At 44.1% G+C, this 19,294-nt stretch overlaps 1 protein-coding gene across 4 annotated transcripts in view; it reads left to right on the top strand.

The window, feature by feature from the left end:
• Window positions 1–683: 683 nt before the first annotated feature.
• Window positions 684–19,294, top strand: part of KMT2A (lysine methyltransferase 2A) — a gene marked incomplete at its 5' end in the record, with an annotated part of 74,008 nt that continues 55,397 nt past the window's right edge. For 2 of the 4 annotated variants that reach the window (XM_080815317.1, XM_080815316.1), the window contains 2 exons: window positions 694–1,125; window positions 3,236–3,334. In XM_080815317.1, coding sequence (XP_080671443.1) covers window positions 694–1,125; window positions 3,236–3,334 — 531 coding nt within the window. Of the gene's footprint in view, window positions 1,126–3,235; window positions 3,335–19,294 lie in introns of all 4 variants that reach the window. The other 2 variants (XM_080815319.1, XM_080815318.1) reach the window with 1 other exon arrangement.

Raw genomic sequence — 19,294 nt, 5'->3', positions numbered from 1 at the left:
GCGCGTTCATTGAGGGCCTTTCTATTTTGCATATAGTAAGCTGGGCAACGCTTCCGTTTTGCATATGGCACAATAAGGGCCCTTTTATTCCAGAAGCGTTAAATGAGGGCTAACCCATCTTGTATCCGTGCCTCGCGGCAGAGAAGGCTCACTCGTCCCCGACCCGGCAGCCGCGCTATACTGGAAGCGGCTCTCCCGGGCGGTTCGATTCCCAGCGCATCCCGGGAACGTGTGTAATCGGCCTCTCGGCTCTCGAGGCTGCAGGCGGCCGGGCTCCCTCCGCCTCCATCCTCCCCGTAGTCCTCGCCCCCTCCCCCTCTCCCCGGAACCCGCGCTCCGCGTCGGGCTCCTGGGCTTCCTTCCCCCCTCCTTTTCCCCAGCAATGCCGCTCCCGGAGGGCGGGGCATGCACTTATCCAGGTTGCGGGGCGGGCGGGCGGGCGGGCGGCGGCGGCCCGGGCCTCGGCCTGGCGGAGCTCCTGCCCGGCGTCGCGAGCGTAGGCCCGGGCCCTCTATACAGATTGCCGGGCGGGCGGCCGCGGCCCGGCGCTCTGCATAGCTGCCGGCCGGGCGCAGGCCGCGGGGCGGCGCCTTCTCCTCAGGCAGGTTCCGGGGCCCTCGGCCCCCCCCTCCGCCTCCCCGCCCCCCTGTGTTGTCGCCTCTCCCTCTCGCTGCTTCACTTCACGGGGCGAACATGGCGCACAGCTGTCGGTGGCGCTTCCCCGCCCGACCCGGGACCACCGGGGGCGGCGGCGGCGGGGGGCGCCGGGGCCTGGGGGGCGCCCCGCGGCAACGCGTCCCGGCCCTGCTGCTTCCCCCCGGGCCCCCGGTCGGCGGCGGCGGCCCCGGGGCGCCCCCCTCCCCCCCGGCTGTGGCGGCCGCGGCGGCGGCGGCGGGAAGCAGCGGGGCTGGGGTTCCAGGGGGAGCGGCCGCCGCCTCAGCAGCCTCTTCGTCGTCCGCCTCGTCTTCGTCTTCGTCATCGTCCTCAGCCTCCTCTGGGCCGGCCCTGCTCCGGGTGGGCCCGGGCTTCGACGCGGCGCTGCAGGTCTCGGCCGCCATCGGCACCAACCTGCGCCGGTTCCGGGCTGTGTTTGGGGAGAGCGGCGGGGGAGGCGGCAGCGGAGAGGTAAGGGGGCGAGGAACCCCCAGGTCCGGGGTCTCGACCCTCTGCGGAGCCCCCTCCCCTCCCCCATCCGGGATTGAGGAGCATCCCAATTCCGGGACCCTCCTGGGGTCCCTGACCCGGGGCAAACGGCCCTCCCATCTTGGGACCCCCGTACATGGGTGCAGACCCCCAGGCGCCCCCACCCCGGGGTTTGGACCCATTTGGCTCAGGGCGTTTGCCCCCCCCCCACCGCCGCCCCTTCCTTCCCCTGACCCTTCCCCAAATCCCTTGGCACAGACCCCTCGCCGGGGTTTCCCATCCCGGGACTGAACCCCTCCTCCCTTTCACAGATTACCTCATCCGAGCAAGATTCCTCCCTCCCTCCCTCCTAGAGACCTGATCCCGCCACATCCCCGCCTCCCTCTCTGGGCAGATGTTTTACTCTTGGGGCAGTTTTCCTCTTGGGCATCTCTCGGGTGATGGCCTCATCCAGGGCCACGTTCTTCTCCTACCCCTTGGGGACCGATGTCCCTTCCAGCACCTTGCTTCCGAAAACCTGATGAACCCTCGCCCCGTCCCCGGGCCAGGTCCCTGCACTACCAGCCACTCCCCCTTCCTTCACCTCCACCCTCCATCCTCCACCCCCCACCCCACGCAGCTAGATCCTCCCTCCTCCTCCCCTACCCCGCCAGGAAAAATCTACTTTCCTCTCCACCTTGCCTCCCTTCCCCTCCTTTCCCTCTGGAGATAACGGTGATCTCCTCGTACAGCAGTCTGTTCCCCCATTTTACAGAGCTACAGTTTCTAGCCTGCTGGTAGCAGGGAATTACTCTACCTTCGCTCCACCCTTTCCCTCCTTTAGAATGAAGGATTAGTGGCATCTTTGAGAGGAAAATAGTCCACTGTCCCTTAGGCTCAGAGAGGAGCAGCTTTCCACCATTCCCCCTGGAGAGGAGGCAGGCTTTCCCTCCAGCTCTGGGGAAGGGGGCCCCTGCGAGGGGAGGTGTTTGTGGGGGGACTTGGGCAGCATCCTCCCAGGGGAAGCAGCTGCTCTCCTACCCCACCCACTGCGCCTGAGAGCACGCAGGCTCCAGCCTTAGCTCCCTCCCGCCCTTCTCCTCTTCTCCGTCATTTCACTATTGATCCACCTTTTCCTAGGCCAATCCTGGGGCTTGGAAGGGGTGGGGGAAGCAGGGTTGGGGTGAGGAGAGTAGATAAGGGACAGTTTTACTTTATTATGCTGGTGGTGGTGGTTGCTTTTGGTTGGGAGAAAAAGGGGGGATATGAAGCGAAGTTATTCCTTAGAAGGAGGAATTGGGGTTATCTCTCTGATTCTTAGAGGGGGACCCGAGGTGGATGAAGGGGTCAAGAACTTTGCTCCTTCCCCATTAGTACCGGGGCGGGAATGGCGATGCCTTGATGAGCCTTATTCAGGCCCCTTCAGCAAAAAGGAAAGTTGCCCTGGGAAGGGAAGTTGAGTTCAGGTTCAGCCAGTGGCGTTGCGCATTTGTTTTCCATTGGATGCAGAAGGGGGAGTTTGAATTGTAGGGGAGGGGGGAGAATGAGATGGGGGATGCTAGGAGGAGGAAGAGCAGCTGCTAGGGGCTGAAGCGAGGGGGGGGCGGGTAGGGGGTTGCTGCTCTGGAGTGCTCTTGATTGAAACAGAAAGGGAAAGATAACAACCAGCCGTTTCCTGCGTGCTCTGCCGTTGGTCCCGGGCAAACCCCTTGTCCCCCATTGTGCCCTACACCCCTCTAGATATACGGAAAGATCCTGGGAAGAAGGGGAGGGAGGAGGTCCCAGAGACCCTGGCCCCTCCTTTCAAGGAGCTGGCATTTTTTAGTTGTTAGTCTTCCTGCCTCCTTTTTAAAATCGTTTCTAAGGCAGCCTGATCAGGAGACTGACAACAACCCGCCTTCTGACAGAGCAAGGAGGACATGATGGGGGCGTGTTCCTTGCTATGTAGCTAGCTAACTGCAGCGTCCCTCTTCCCTGCCTCTCTCTGCTCTCTCTCCACCTCCTTTTCCCAGCCTTCAGAAGGCAGCTGCGGTCAGCAGGGTTGATTGAGACTATTTATTGGTTGCTGTAGATTATTATTTTTTTTTGAAAGGCCAATTCTGTATTTTTTAAGCTAACAACACAGATCCCATGTAGTTGGAGAACCAAAGGCCTCATACATGACAAAAAGACTGAACCGTTCAGGTTACTTGCATGGAGTTGGTGCTTAAATGTGAGTTGATTTTGCTTTTTTAAAAGATACAGCAGCAAAAAAAAAAAAAAAAAAGGCTTACTGACATTTCATTTACCTGCTTATTTTCGAAATTGAGACTTGCCTGGTTATATGTAGAATTTTAGTCCCATGTATGTTTGAGTATAATAAGAAAGTCTGTATTAGGAGAAGTTAGTCTATTTTAAGGGGATCCTGAGAAGTATTTTCTTCTTGTTTAGCATGCTTATGTATTTTGTATTGAAGGACGAAGTGTTCACATTCCAAATGCTGTTACCACATATTCAAAAGCAAAGTTTTATGCTGACAGCTTGCAATCGTAGCTTTTCAAGAGACTGGTTAGAAAGAGAGCCACCTGGATTCAGGGACCTAATGTCTGGGCACCAGAATATTTTATCTGTTGGTCTTTGACAAATCACCTTTAAAGTTTTAATCAGGTGCTAACACTTCCTTATCCACTGGCATTATTTTGCTGAGCAGTGGTTTGTAGTGTGTCAAGCCTGTTAAGGACTGTAGTTACTTCAAATAAGATTATATTAGTACGTTGTTGTTTTTTTCTTTAAAACTTTTGCCTGAACATACGTTACTCTGAGAAGAGCGGTTGACTCCTTACATTCAGCTTCAGTATTTTTTCTGACTGGGTTTGAATGAGCTGTTGTTCCTTGGTGAGCTTTTTATGTGGTAGTTGGAGACAGTCTAGTATGGGTTGATGGTATGCATTGATTAATGCGAACCCATAGTATGGCTTAGGACTAAATCACTTAGTAGTGATTAGCTCCTCTGACCTGGTAGTTTTCAGTGTAGAAACGAAGCATTTTGTTAAAGTCTCACAAATCAATGATAAGGTTCCAAAAGGGAAGTTCAGGGTTCCCTTGGGCTGACATACTTACAGAATTCTAAAGATTATTTCTCAGAATTCACTCACAGATCTGTATCAGGTCTTGTCTGGATTCATGAAGAAATGGTTTTGTGACCTTAAAGTGAGTCTAGCCTCTTAAATTCTGGTTTGCTTTAAGTGAATAAGGACTGTATTTGTCTATAACAAAATGTAAGTTAATACTTACAGAACTAGTAAGTTCAGGTGGTTGAAAAGTGATAGAACTTACAGATCACTTACCTGTTGTAAACTCCTTTAGCCATGGGAGACTTGTCCTTCACTGCCACCAGTCCCCAACCTCCCTTGGACTGAATATCTCTGTGTAACAGCTACATGTAAGAGTTCTTCATGACCAAATTCTGTCAGAATGGGATTATTTTAAAAAATATGTGGGTGTTGCTGGTCTCCTCTATTGGGGCTTTTTGTCTGACAGTCAGGAAGTGGAATTGAAGTTTGATTTTACTGAGCACAGTAGGAAATCACAGAGGTCTGCTTCTTCATCTTCCTCTTCCCCTCCATATTGTGTACTTTTCTGAGGATTGTCTCAGGTACTGTTAATGCCACCATCCTTTGCCATCTAAATAAACATGGCACAGCATCCTCTCTGTTGACTAGAATTTGAGCTGTTTTTAATATAAGCTCCACAAGTGGTTTATGTATCAGCAGCTAGTCCTTATTAATTTCATAATCCACTTACCTTCCTTATCACCTCATAAAATGTTCAAAGCAGAATTTCCAGCCTGATCATAATGTGGCACATTTTAAGTAGATAAAAATCGAAACTGAATGGCAGCATTGGTCTCTATTTGTTTTAATTGGAAATGGCAGTTTAGTTGAGGTAGACTAAGGTATACTCTTGTTTGGGCCTAGAAAAGATGTTGTTCCTGTAGGCAGAAGGCAGTTGAAGAGTATCTGTGATTTTGTTTTTGTTTTTGTTTTGTTTTGTTTTGAATGTTCACTGGGCATATGTACCAAGAGGGGGAGTTGTTCCTTCATGGACTTCACAGATAATCCTGAGCTTGACAGAGGGAAAATGAAGCAGAGAACACAAGGGGAATAGGAGAAGCCTCAGAGTGGAAGTCAAAGGACAAGGGCTCTCCTTGCACTCATCTCTCTCTGACCGGTGGTGGGACCTTGGACAATTCACTTTTAACCTTGAATATCTGATCTGTAAAATGAAAAGGTTGGGCTAAATATTAGCTCATGAATCTTTTCTGCTCCAGGATTCTGATTCTTTTCTATTATATAATTTTTTCGTTCAGGTCAGAACTTTTTATTCTGAGTTTATTTATTTATTTATTTATTTATTTATTTATTTACTGAGTTCATTTAAACAGTCAGAGTCCATGAGCCTATTGGGTCATTTTTTTTTTTTTTTAAGATTTTATTTATTTGTTTGACAGAGAGAGACACAGTGAGAGCAGGAATACAAATGGGGAGTGGGAGAGGGAGAAGCAGGCTCCCTGTGGAGAGGGAGCCCGACATGGGTCCCAATCCCAGGATTGGGATCATGACCCTAGCTGAAGGCAGACACCCAACAACTGAGCCACCTTGGCGCCCTCTATTTGGTCATTTTTAATATTAGTTTGTACATTTGCCCATTTAACTGATATAATTGTTGGGAAGAGAAATTTCAACTTAGTGGGAAAGTTTTCATTGCATGGACAAAGTATAAGGACTGAAGAGTATGGAAAAAGTTCTTTGCTGGAGTTGACTAATTTCATTTATAAGAAAAGTGAAGATAAGATTTTAAATATAAATCATTATCTTAAGTTGAGAAGCCCTGCTGTTTAACCAAGTTTGTTTCATTTTTCCATGTCGTAGATTCCTAACTGCTAAAGGGAAGTTATTTTTCAGTCTAGGTGGTGTATGCCTTTAGGTGTGTGAGCTTTTAAATGAAAAGAAAATTCTGTGCATTAATGAATTTATGAATCTGAAGTGACAGTATGTGTGTTGCAGGAAGCAGCTGTTAATAGGCTCTGAAATGTAGGACTTTGGTTTATCCTGAGCATCAGAAATGTAGTCTTTAGAAACTTTTCTTCATTCTCGCTGAGAACCATATGACATGTTCCCATCTCTTCCTTCCATTTGATTATCTTAAGGCACAGGGCTCCTATAGGAGATCATCATTCACAAAATAGTGATTTGCCTTCTGATTAGAAGATGAGAAAATACTCCCATCTTGACTCCATTTCCGTATCTGTGCTCACCTTGAAGCTGTCCTTGCGTAGAGCATCTGTGTGGGTGCCGACTCCATAGGCATTGCCTTCCTTGCCCTGCAGCGAGAGGGGGTGGCGAGGGTGCTTTGCTTGCTCTGAGGCGTAATACTCTGCAGTGCCTCTCTCTTCTGGAGACTCACTGTTTTAATTGTAGGTCTCCTAATTAAGATCTCTTTGTGCCTGCCCACATTCCACTAGTGTTGGCACAGGACTTCAGTTTCCTTCTAGCACTTAACTTGAAGGCCTTCGGTAGGGCCTTTTGTGAATATCTTGTCTTTCCATTCTTCCTCTGCCAAGGTGGAGAGCCCAGTGGCGTAAACCTTTGAGAGAGGGGGAAGCTATGTGACTGTCACTACTTTGGGAGGAATTTATTCCACGATTACTGGGATGGGAACCTCTGTTGTCTGCATATATATTATTTGCGGGGAATAAGGAAGGTTAAATTACTAATGAGTCTGACATAACCTACCTGTACTTTTTAATCAGATTTTTAACCCCGTGGGCACTGGTAGGAAAGATCTCGCGGTTAAAAAGTACTTGTTTGGGTCTTGCCTAGATTGGTTTAAAGCTTTATCATGGAGTAAATCACAGACTCACGATTTTTGTGGACTGGTAGATTGTGAAGATAATCAAATGAAATTATTGATTGCTCCTGAATTGTATCAAATTTTAAGACACAGACTGAATGAACATTAACTTTGAGATTTGAATGAACTTTTTTCTTTTTTCTTTTTTTTTTTTAAGATTTTATTTATTTATTTGACAGAGATCATAAGTAGGCAAAGAGGCAGGCAGAGAGAGAGGAGGAAGCAGGCTCCCCACTGAGCAGAGAGCCCGATGCGGGACTCGATCCCAGGACCCTGGGATCATGACCTGAGCCGAAAGCAGAGGCTTTAACCCACTGAGCCACCCAGGCGCCCTGAATGAACTTTTTTCATTAGAAAAGACTTCGGGAGGTTCTAGAAATTACTGAGTTAATTACAAATACTCTTGTAGATTCCAGCTTTTCTTGAGAAGCTTGGGAATTGGCTAGGCTTCTAGAGTAGTTTCAGAAGAAGGCAAAATAATTAGAAAATGTCATTGCACTTTAGTTTCTAGTATACAAGTGCCCAAAATGCAGCCTGTTCTTTAATGGATCTAGACATGGCATGCTAGAGGAAATGCACTCTTTATTAGGAAAAAGGAATCTTAAATCCTTCACCTGGGCCCAGATGGTTTCATTGATCACATCAGTATGAGGCAGGCAGACAAAGGGCTACTTTTTTGTTGTTGTTGTCATTTCATTGGTTGAAGAAGGCCTGAAAGAAGGAAGTACAGGATCTTTATGGCATGCATTAAATAAAGCTGGAGGCCCGCACTCTTATACCTGAGTGGGTGGTTTTATGGCCTAATTCTCTAATTGCTGGCATTTATGACAGTGTGGATGCTACTGGCCCTGTGGCCGAGGTGGATTATGTTGGGAATAGGGAGAGAAAAGGGGTCCTTTTGTTGGCCTTTTCATTTTCCCCCTCAATAAGATCTCTGAGAAGGCCCCAAGGAAATGCACAGACACTTGAGCTGAGGGAACGACATCCCATAAAATGGTTCTTTATGTTTTTAAAAAGGATGAGCTGCTTTTCTTGACCTATCCAAAGAAATCCATACCAGCACTGTTAAATATTTCAATGAGCTTTGTACCTTGTCAGGTTACACACCAGGGGAAGCCAACCCATGAGGCTGTAACCACTGCCAGACATTTGCTTTTTAAAGACTAAGGCATTTGAAAGACGAATTTTGTCGCGTGATTTGTAGTTGTTTGGGATGATATAAGTCCCCTTGTAGGATTAGTATGAAGCTTCTTAGGGGCCAAACTTGGCTTCACTTTTTAGATGTTGGACATCTCTAATGAGTTTTAGTTTTAAAGGACTAGAGATACAAATATAAGAGTTAGTTGACAGTTTTCTGCACCAGCTATGAAAATTCCCCTTCCTTTGAAATGAGTAGTTGTTTTTCTATTTGACAAATAGACTGAAGGGATTTCCCCAGAAAACTTAGCTTTAATTATCACTGCAGCAGTGCCTTGAGTCCCACCAGTGGGGCGGATCTCTTCCACTGGCGTTTGTCTCTAGAGCTGGAGTTTCTTTCATATATTTTATTTCTTTTCTTACATTCTTGTTGTTGTGTTTGGTTGGAATGCTTGGGTGTAGATGTTCTGATGTCTTTCAGCAGCCAGAGCCATGAACCTTTCTGACGTTGGAACTGTTTTAGCCAGATCCAACCCTTAGGATCTGTGCTTTGCTGAAGCATCATTGTTTCATTCTCCTTTTACAGCATCAAAGTAACTGTGGCTTTCTGTCTTGAATTAGGAGAGTAATAGTACTTGTGAGGAGTGTTGTTGGAGAGCACTTTTTTCAGCAAGCTCTCCTTTGTACTATCTCAGTTCTGAAAACTGAGAAGTTGATCACAAATATCTCTACAATAAATATCTACACCCAGAGGAACAAATATTTACACATGTCTGTATTCATCTTCTGTCCATCCATGAGTATTGACTAATTTTTAGATCAAATGAGAACATACAGCATTGTTCCTAGATTATTGCCTTTAATTATAAGCAGTAAAACCATGTGGATAACATCTCTTTAAGCTTAGCTAATGAGGAAATCCTTTTGTAATCTCTCCGGCTAGGATTTTTTATTTGTGCATATATAAATACCTTTATAAAGGATAGGGAGAATCTCATTATCTAATCTGTAATAGTGTGAGATAGTATAGCACGGTAATTAAGAGCTGTTAAGACCAGGGGCTCTGGATTTAGACTGCCTGGGTTCAAATCTTGGCTTCCCTGTTTATTAGCTGAATGACCTTGGAAAAGTTTCTTAACCCCTCCATGCTTCAGTTTCTTCATTTGTAAATTAGCAGTAATCAAGCTTTGTGAAATTATTGTGAGGCTTAATTGAAATTATGCATGCAAAGTACTTAGCAATTTGCCTAGTACATAAGAATCCCTAATTATTATTAGGACTCAAAGTTTGAAAGGCCATGAGGGCTATAATCTTCTTTTTTTCCATCAAGATAACAGGGTTTTATTACTCTGATGTGTACATGTATATGTGTACACATACATACCTCTTTGAGAGCTATAATCTTGACTTTAGAATGTTCTTGATTTGGGTCTGGGTGTCAGGTTCATTAGTAAGCTAGGTGTAACCAAACTGAAGGCCAGCCACGCATCTCGGCAACAGGGAATACCATTGGTGTCCAGTGAGAACGTAATTAGAGGTGAGGCAGAAAAGGGAGAAGAGAGAACAAGACAGTAAATAGGCAGGTAGGACACCAAGGAATTCAGTGCCTCCAGGAGCTGCATAGTTATCAGGCCAAGGCAGCTATGTTGGGGTTGCTACTCCTGGTCTCGATAACTAGTGTCCCTTACCTTTTTACATATGAGTGTAAGTACTCGGGGATCCTTTGCAATGATTCCGAGGCTCTTCATGGTCCTCGGCCCCCAGGTTCAGTTCCACTCATCTATACTTGGTAACTAGTTGACATTTGCTCTCAAGTGTCAGTGCGGGGAGAATTAAGCGTTGGTCTACAGAGATCAACACAATTAATAATTTAATTATAGAAGAAATGCTAGGTTACAGTTCCTGGGGGTTGGCACTTAGTTTGAGAAATAAAAAAGAACCACAAATAGAATAGTCAAAAACAGATTAAAGTTTAAGAATAACCAGTAGAGGGTAGTACGCTTTAAGGAGGTAACATATAGTTCTGCTCTGTCTCTCTTTAAAAAAAAGGTTTGCTGAAATACTGAATACACCCCATCGTTTACAGATGAAGAAACTGAGGCACAGGCAAGCTAGTTTTCCAGAAGTCATGGCGAGTAAGCGGCAGAGCTAGAATTCAAATCTAAACCCATATCCATAGGAAAGCTCATTCATACTCTCTGTTGCTCTCTTCACCTCTTTTCTCTTTGCACCCCCTCCAGTCAGTCTGTGAGGCTTGTCCGTGATACTATTGCAGTGTTTAATCTGTCCCTGCTGTTCTGTTTTTACCATCCTACTCGAAATTTCCATTACCTTTGCATGGAATATTACCATAATCTCCTAATCGGTCTCCCTGCCTTCCTTTTCACTATATACAGTATTGCCTTTGGTTTTCTTAAATATAGATCTGATTATGTCACTTTATTCCTAAAACCCTTTCCCTCCTCACTGAATATAAAATAAGATTTAAAATTCTCAGCCCTTCATAATCTATCTGGCCTACATTTCTACATTTTGAACATTATCTCCTGAACACACATTCTCACTTACATGCTTCGGCCATGTTGGACTGCTAGTCTGTTAGGTGTTCTCGATAGGCTGTGTGTACCTGCCTTTACGCCTTTGCTAATGCTTCCTTTGCCTTAAAGTATTTCCCATCTTGCCCTACCTATAGCTTTCATGGCTCAGCTCAGATCCCCAAATCCCACCTCTTCCAAGAAGCCTTTTACAGATGCCACTGCTAGTGGAAACTCAACTTCTCCTTTCCCGTTTTCTGACTCTACTTAATACCTACCTTTAAAGAATTTACTCTGGGTTACCTTATAGTGTAAGTACTTTTTTTTTAGTTTATTTTTTAGGGAAAGAGCACGCATGCAAGGGGTAAGGGGCAGAGGGATAGAATCCCAAACAGGCTTCATCCCCAGCGTGGAGCCTGACATGAGGCTTGATCTCACCACCCTGAGATCATGACCTGAGCCAAAACTTAAGAGTCGGATGCTTAATGGACTGAGCTACACAGGCACCCCTGGTATAAATACCTTTGATTGTGTGTGCTTTCCCCCATTAGATTGTGATTCTCTTAAGACTTGGATCGTTTCCATTTCTAAGTCACCATTTATGTTTTATATAGTTTATAGTGGTGACTTTCCATAGAAGGTGATCAGTGAATGACTTGTTGAATTGAAAATTTGATCCACATTAAACTTTTAGGACTATCTTGCAAGGAGAGCATTACAGAACCTATTATGTTGTATAAGACTTATGAGCAGGATAATTGTGAGTGATTTTTTAAAAAATAGTAAACTGGGGTACCTGGGTGGCTCAGTGGGTTAAGCATTCATCTGACTCTTGATTTCGGCTCAGGACATAATCTCAGGGTTGTGAGAATAAGTCCCCCATCAGCTCCCCACAGGGCATGGGGGCCTGCTTGGGATTTTCTCTCTCCCTCTCCCTCTGTCCTGTATCCCCCATCTCTTAAAAAAAAAAAAAGGTAAACTAATTCAGGTGTTGCAGAGGAACATCTAAGAGCCATTAGAGGACAAGGACCTTTCTGTAATAGTACCGAGTGGGGTTTTACAAGTGATGTTGAGGTGTCCTGACAGGAAATCATCATCTTTTATGTAGTTAACTCCAGCGCTGATCATCCCCTTACTTGAGTGTTGTTTCCATTTCTAGGTTCCTCAACTTAAAGGGGATGAGGACGTGTTGAAGGCGGTTCTGAGGAGACTCAAAAGATGATTATATGATTGGAAGTCAGTCCTGTGAGGAAAGGTTGGGAGAGTGAAAGGTTAAAGAGGCAATTTAATAACCCTTCCAAAGACATGAAAGGGTCCATTATTAGGAATGGTAACCAGCTGTTTCCCAGTCCCATGGGTCCAAGAGTAAGCGAAAATAGGTCTACATTGAAGCAATGGGTAGTTACATAAAGAACTCGTTACTAATCATGTTTGTCATCATGATGGTTGAAAAGGTTACCAGAGTAATGTTATCATCTTTTCTGGAGGTGAATTTTTAAAGTACTGTCCTACCTATATATGTATAAAATGACCTCTCAGGAGCTGCCCTCTCATTCTGGGAATCAAAAAGTGTATTTTCATTCAGATCCTAGAGGGTGTGGATCATGTTTTGTACTTCTTAATATTCCCCCAGAGGTCCTGGGGCCCTACTGGCTCCTTAAGTGTTTGGCTTGAATTGTCAATTTGTGGCAGTAATTAACTTTCAGTAGTAAGCTCCAGAGAAATGTCTTTATGAAACGATATTATAGTAGTTTTATAGGAGAATAAAAATGTAGTAAATGGAGCTAAGAGAGAAATCTTAACATCAAGAGAAACCAGGGAAAACAGTAGGTGTGGTCTTACTGTAGGAAACAAATAAGTGTTTGTAGCTTTCATGTCCATTTTCAGTTGTAGTTTAAAGAGATGTGCTGCAAAATATCCCTTGGTAGGGTTATCACTGCCTGTGGACATACTACAACAAGTGCTTTGTAAATCCTTTCCCATCTAATACAAGCTTGCTTCATGTGAATGAGGATTACAAAGGCCTCTGACCCTTGGCTTTTGAGGCTGTGTGGAGGGCTTGCATCACTCAGAATGAAACCTTTTTAGATATGTTGGGTTGCAGAAAGCATTTCCTGTACAGTCAGAATGAAAACCGTGAATTGGGATTATTCATACAGATTATCAAGAGTCTGGCAGAGCTGATATTAACACCAGCTCTTTCTCCTACCAACTCGTAGTTCCAAAACCTCTATTGGGTTATTGACACTTTAGTACTGGAATTATATATGAATTCCTTCTTTTAGGTGAAGTGATATAAGATTTGTTTAAGGTTATATACATATAATGAATTTGCTAAGTTTCGTATAGTAAATGCTGTCCACTCTTAACCAGACAATCTCATTAAATGACTGGAGTTCACAGGTGTAGCTGGGTTCTTGCAGGAATTCTGCAAGTGGTGGCAAAGCAAGGGCAGTTTGGATTCCCTAATTGGGAAATTGGGTGTCACTTAAGAAACTCTGGGAATTGGAAATGTAAGAGATTCATGCTTTTCCTGGAACTTTTTTTAAAAAAATATTTAATTATTTATTTATTTATTTTAGAGATAGAAAGCACAAGCCGGGATGGGGGGTGGTCAGGGAGGGGCAGAGGGAGACAGGGAGAGAGAATCCCTGGGGAGTCTGATATGGGGCTTGATCCCAGGACCCTGAGATCATGACCTGAACCGAAATCAAGAGTTGGAAACTTAACCGACTGAGCCACCCAGGCACCCCTTTTCCTGGAACTTTTAATTGCTAGTCATACAGGTTTAAATTTGGAAAGCAAGTGATTATGAAGGCAAAGAATAATTGTCATGATACCATATTCTACTTGAGAGACTCTAGAGCTGGAGTAATAAAAAAAAATACCAGGGACTTTTTTTTTTTTAATAGGTTAATGCCACAGAATGTGGTCTTCTCAGAATGTGATGGCAAACTTCAAATATGATGTGGTAGTCAGAGGAGAGTGAGTTGGTTTTTCAAGATACTAAGAACACAAAACTTCCCAACTCTTACATTGAACATTAATTCCTAAAAAATACTAGGTCAAAATGATGTTGGCCGACTTGGAAGCTTTGTTTTACCAAGGAAAATGTTCATGTTCATCATCTAACTTCACGTTGCTCCTTCAGAAAACTGACTTTACCGAACAATAACCCTATTTACCTTCAGAAAGAAGGACGTTGTGAAAACCTCGTGTTATGGAGTTGCTCTTGGTCATTCAGCAGCGCATCTGTCCTCCCCGAAGGAAGGATGCACCCTACCTTTTGTATCAAGATATGACCAACAAGCTGGAAGAAGAAAGTTGAAATTTTTTAGTAGAAGCTTGTAATTGAATGAGCATATAATTCAAAATGAAATTAACTACTTAAAGTTGGCATCTGGGGAACTCACACCTCTCATAATAAAAAGAACCATCTCTGAAAACAGTGTTGGTGTTTGTTGGCTTAATTTTTCCAGCCTGTTAGATGGATCTGGCCATGTTGTGGTACTTTGCTGTTAAACAAAAAATGAACCCTGTGAATGAGGAGTAACTTGATTTCTGCAGTATATCAGGCTTATTTCTTCTGCTTCAGACTTGAAACCGAGGAGTCTGGAAATACACCTTTCTTGATTTGTTTTGGGTTGGCTTTTTAAGATCCTGTGAAATAATTTGGGACATTGCCAAGAATCTTTATACCTTAGTGTCTGAATGTGTTTGTTTATCTGCTGTCATTTTTCTTTTCTCTTTTTCCTTTTCTTCCCTTTTTTTTTTCTTTTCTTTTACCAGTGAGCTACTTTATGACTACTTCTTTCTGAAGCGGGATAGGTGGGGTTCACCTGTCTCATTTGCTTGACTGTTTTGAGTATCTTTGCTTCTTGCTCTTGTTGACATGGAATGAGAATGGAGGGTACTGCTTCTTTCTCTAATGACAAAGTGGACATTTCTGTTTCTCAGGTGGCATTTGCTAGGTAGAATTGAATTAAATATTTGAAAACTGAATTTCATTCTTGTGTGGGTGAAAATTTTACCAGCTATTATTATTGAAGAAGAGTATATTATTGGCTTTGTACTCTTTAATCCTAGGTGACTTTTTTTGCGTTAACATTTCTCAATATCAGCAGAGATCATATATTTAAAATAGTTTATTTTATTTTATTTTTTCAAGATTTTTTTTTAAGATTTTATTTATTTATTTGACAGAGATCACAAGTAGGCAGAGAAGCAGGCAGAGAGAGAGGAGGAAGCAGGCTCCCTGCGGAGCAGAGAACCCGATGCGGCTCGATCCCAGGACGTTGGGATCATGACCTGAGCGGAAGGCAGAGGCTTTAACCCACTGAGCCACCCAGGCACTCCTCAAGGTTTTATTTGAGACAGCTTGAGGGGTGGGGAACGAGCAGTGGGAAGGCAGAGGGAGAGAGGGAGAAGCAGGTTCCCCGCTGAGCAGGGAGCCCAATACAGGGCTTGATCCCAGGACCCTGGGACCATGACCCTGAGCTGAAGACAGCTGCTTAACCATCTGAGCCATTCAGGTGCCCCCAAAACTGTTTGAATCTCTTCCTAGCTGTTATATGTTCAGATAACCACTGTTCTCTTTAATGCAGCAGTAACCAGAAAAAATTTGGCCTCGGCCATACCCCTGACAATCTGTTGACAAAGACTATGATGTTAGTTCAGTAACTGCATACATTTCTTGACCAGTTGCTTTCAGAAACCATCTTGGCTTAGGAAGTTTGTCTCTTAATGTCTGTGTATTTGACCATGCTTGAGTATATTATCCTTCTCCCTTCTTAAAGAATCAACAGCATCATTGTTGTATTCTACTTTTTGGAAATGAGTTAGAGACGTCACTCTATTTTCTTCTATTACAAATGATAAAAAGTACTTGCAAGGAGGTTCACCTTCCCCCTAAGCGGCATTCATAAATGGATCACTGTACATGTGAGAAATGGAGAGAGATTGGAAAATCTAATTCAATTTTTTATTCATTTATTTATTTTACAGAAAGGGAGAGAGAGAGCACACATGTGAGGGAGTGAAGAAGCAGAGAGGGAGGGAGAAAGAGAGAGGGAGAATCTGAAGTAGACTCCTCACTGAGTCGATCTCATGATCTGAGCCAAAATGGAGAGTCAAATGCTTAACCGACTATGCCTCCCAAGAGTCCCTCTAATTCATTTTTCAAAAAACATCTTTTAGGCACCAGAGAGATGATCAGGTGCTGGGGCACTAGCATTGAACAAGTCCCTTCTCTTATGGAACTTACTATGTAACTTCTTTTTCCTGAGCTCTGCTTAAAATACAGCATGAACATAAGTACTAACATTATAATACTTTGCAAGATACTTTGGAAATTGGTTGTTTGAAGGTTGAAGCTCTTACAACTAATATTAACAGAATTGTCCTTGGGAGCAGTTGAAGTAGGTGTTTTTCATTTACTGATTGATTCTTGAGTCAGCTATACCAAGTATAATATATGGATTGAGATATTTTAAATATTCTCAAGGTGTTTAATAGTTTTTCCCTTCCTTTTAAAAGGGAAAGTAAGTACTACCGCCTCCTCTGCCACCTTCTACGATCTAAGAAGTACCACTCACTTTCTGTACTCTGGATTCCATCCCTCGTCTTCTCAGGGCTGTTTCTGCAATTATCACCTCTCATGCATCCATGGTTTTTCTCTCACATCTGGATTGGTCTTATCAACATATAAAACTGACTATCTTTTTTTAAATTTTAAATATTTTAATTAATTAATTTTAAGTAAACTCCATGCCCAACATGGAGCTCGAACTTACGACCCCGAGATCCAGAGTCCCATGCTCTATTGACAGAGCCAGCCAGGTGCACCTAAGTATCTTAATATAATCCTTCTTAAAAAAAGAAAAAAGAGAAAGAAACCTTAACCTCGTGTCCTCCTCTGGCGACTACCTAGTTCTCGGTTCCTTCTCACAGCAAAACTTGAAAGTGCTGGGTGTCATTGCTATCTCCACTCCCTCGTGTCTCTCTCTCTCTCTCTCTCTCTCTCTCTCTCTCTCGTCTTGTCTCCACTCCCTCACCTCTTTCTCGTCCTCAGCCACCGCAGCTGGGCTTTCTCACTTTGGTTCTACTGGAATAGCTCCTATCAGAGTCCTCAAAGAGCTCAGTCTTGCCAGATTGAATAGATAGTTCTTGGTCCTCATCCTGTTAAACCTCTGGGCAGCATTGAATTGGCTGACCACTCCCTTCTTGAAATATTCTTTTCTTGGATCCTGAAACACTACGTTCCCCTGCTCTTTTCTTAAGTCATTGGTCATTAATTTTTAGTATTCTGTATGGCTTTCCTCCTCTGCTTCACTGTCCTGAATGCTGGGGTCGTCTAGGAGGCCGCCTTTGGCTACCTTCTCTGTCTACACCCTCTTCCTAGGTGTTCTCACCCAGGCCTCGTCTGCATGCCCAGGGACTACTAAGTCTTTGTCTCTAACTCTGACTACTTCTTCAAGTCCCAGGGTTGTTAACCAAATGCCTAATTGGCATTTCCATTTGGGTAATAATAATAGTGGTTAGCATTTATTGAGTGTTTATTATGGGCCAGGCAATATTAGTACCTTACATTGATTATTTTACCTAATTTTGATCCCTCTCTGAGGTAGCCACTATTCCCAGGCAAGAAAACAGGTATGCATTGAAACAGTTGGATAGCTAATGGGCGTCTTAAACTTAAACCGTAGCCCAAAAGTCTTGATTTTCTCCTTTCTCTGTGTTTGGGAATGACTCCACCATTTATGCAATTGCTCAGGCCTAAAATTTAAGAGTTACCTTTGATTTCTCTCTTTTATTCATACCCCAAATAACCCATCAGCAAATTCTTTCAGCATTACCGCCAAAATACCTTAAATCCAACTTCTCCTCATTTCTACCACCCAAACCCCTGACTTTTCCATTACAGTCTTTTGGCTGGACTGTTTTGTGGTCTCCTTGCTTGTGTTCTTATCTCGCTAAAGTTTGTTCTTCACACAGCAGCCATGTGCTCCAAGTGCAAACAAGTCGAATCTCATTATTCCTCTCTTTAAATCTGCCAGTGGCTCTCCCCTTACCCTCCTCCACCCCCACCCCCCCACCAGAATAAATCCACATTCCTTCCTGTGGCCATCGGAACCATCCAGGCTCCGGCTGCTGGGCATGTCTGCTTCTCTGGCTCCATCTCTTGGCATTCTCACTCCTGCTCCAGAACCAGGCTGGCCTGTTTGTCTGCTGTGCATCCCAGGCTTATGGCTGTCCCTGGGGCTTTGCGCTTTCTATCAAGCAAGAATGCTGCTCCACCTAGGTCTTTCCATGTCTGCCTTTTCCTCGTCATTTAGGGCTAAGCCAGGGTTCAGCAAGTTTTTTCTGTGAAGGGCCAGATGGTCTCTGTTGTAGCACTCCCTTCTGCTGTTGTCAGAGCACAGAAGTAGCCGTAGACAGTGTAGACACGGATGAGCATGGAGGGTTCCAATAAAACTTTATTTATGTACACTGAAATTTGAGTTCCATATAAGTTTCATGTATACGAAATAGTATTCTTTGTTCATTTGTTTTTCAGCCATTTAAAAACTGAACAAAAACAGGTGGCAGACCAGATTGAGCCAGTGACCTATAGTTTGCCAGTCTTTGGTGAACCATCACTTTAAAGAAGCCTTTCCTGACCACAGGAAATAACCCCCACAGCTAACTCCCATTGGTCCTATTGCCTTGATCTCTTTATTTGTTATATGTTTATTTTCTGTCTCCACTAAAGTGTAGCCTCATGGGTCAGAAGTTTTGTCAGTGTATCTTTAGAGTCTAAAACAGTGCCTAGCAGTACTCAAGTAAATACTTGCCGAGTGTACGAATGCCAATCCCATTCAAACCATGGCTGTAGACTGCTATCTGGTCTCCCTTTATTGAGTCTCTTTCCTACTTTAATTCCGTGTGTGTGTGTGCGTGCGTGCACGCGTGTGTGTAGACCTTTTCCAGTGTAAACTTTAGAGTTGTGCCTTTTTCTACATTTGAGAACCAGTGGTAGCTCCCTGCTGATTATTGTATCAGCTTTGACCGCACCATCCTAGAATTAACAAGGTTCTGATACTTCATTTGTCTCTTATCTTGACCCTGTTGTGGCTACCCTTTTCCAACCAGATCAGTTTTTACTAATCCTTGCATCTGATTTTCTTTCTCCCCATTGTGGTGCCCTTCCATTTATTCCCTTTTTTTAAAAGATTGATTTATTTGAGAGCGAGTGCTTGTGAGAGTGGGGGGAGGGGCAGAGGGAGGGAATATTCAAGCAGACCCCACCCCTACCCCCTACCAAGCACAGAGCCCGTATAAACAAACTTTTGCCTGTACTTTCAGAGAAATTTCTCAGCTTGCTCCTGCCTGTGAACTTTCTTGCAACTAAATCCTTGCTTAACCCCTTTCCTAAAAGAAGAGAATTTCCCTCCATTGTGCTTTGTATTCATTCCCTCCCAGTGCTGATGCCTCCTCCCAGTGCTTTTTCCATTTATGACCGCGTTGCTTTTGAGGATTTTCATTCTCTTTCCTGCTGCTGTGTTCCCCTTTGGCATATAAACATATTCTACTCAAGAAATAATCCTCCCAAGCTGGTCTTTCCCTACCTT

The sequence above is a fragment of the Martes martes genome (genome assembly GCF_963455335.1).
Source record: "Martes martes genome assembly, chromosome: 10".
In the NCBI taxonomy this organism is placed as follows: Eukaryota; Metazoa; Chordata; class Mammalia; order Carnivora; family Mustelidae; genus Martes; species Martes martes.
The sequence above is the reverse complement of the archived record's forward strand: the minus strand, read 5'-3'. Positions and strand labels throughout refer to the sequence as shown.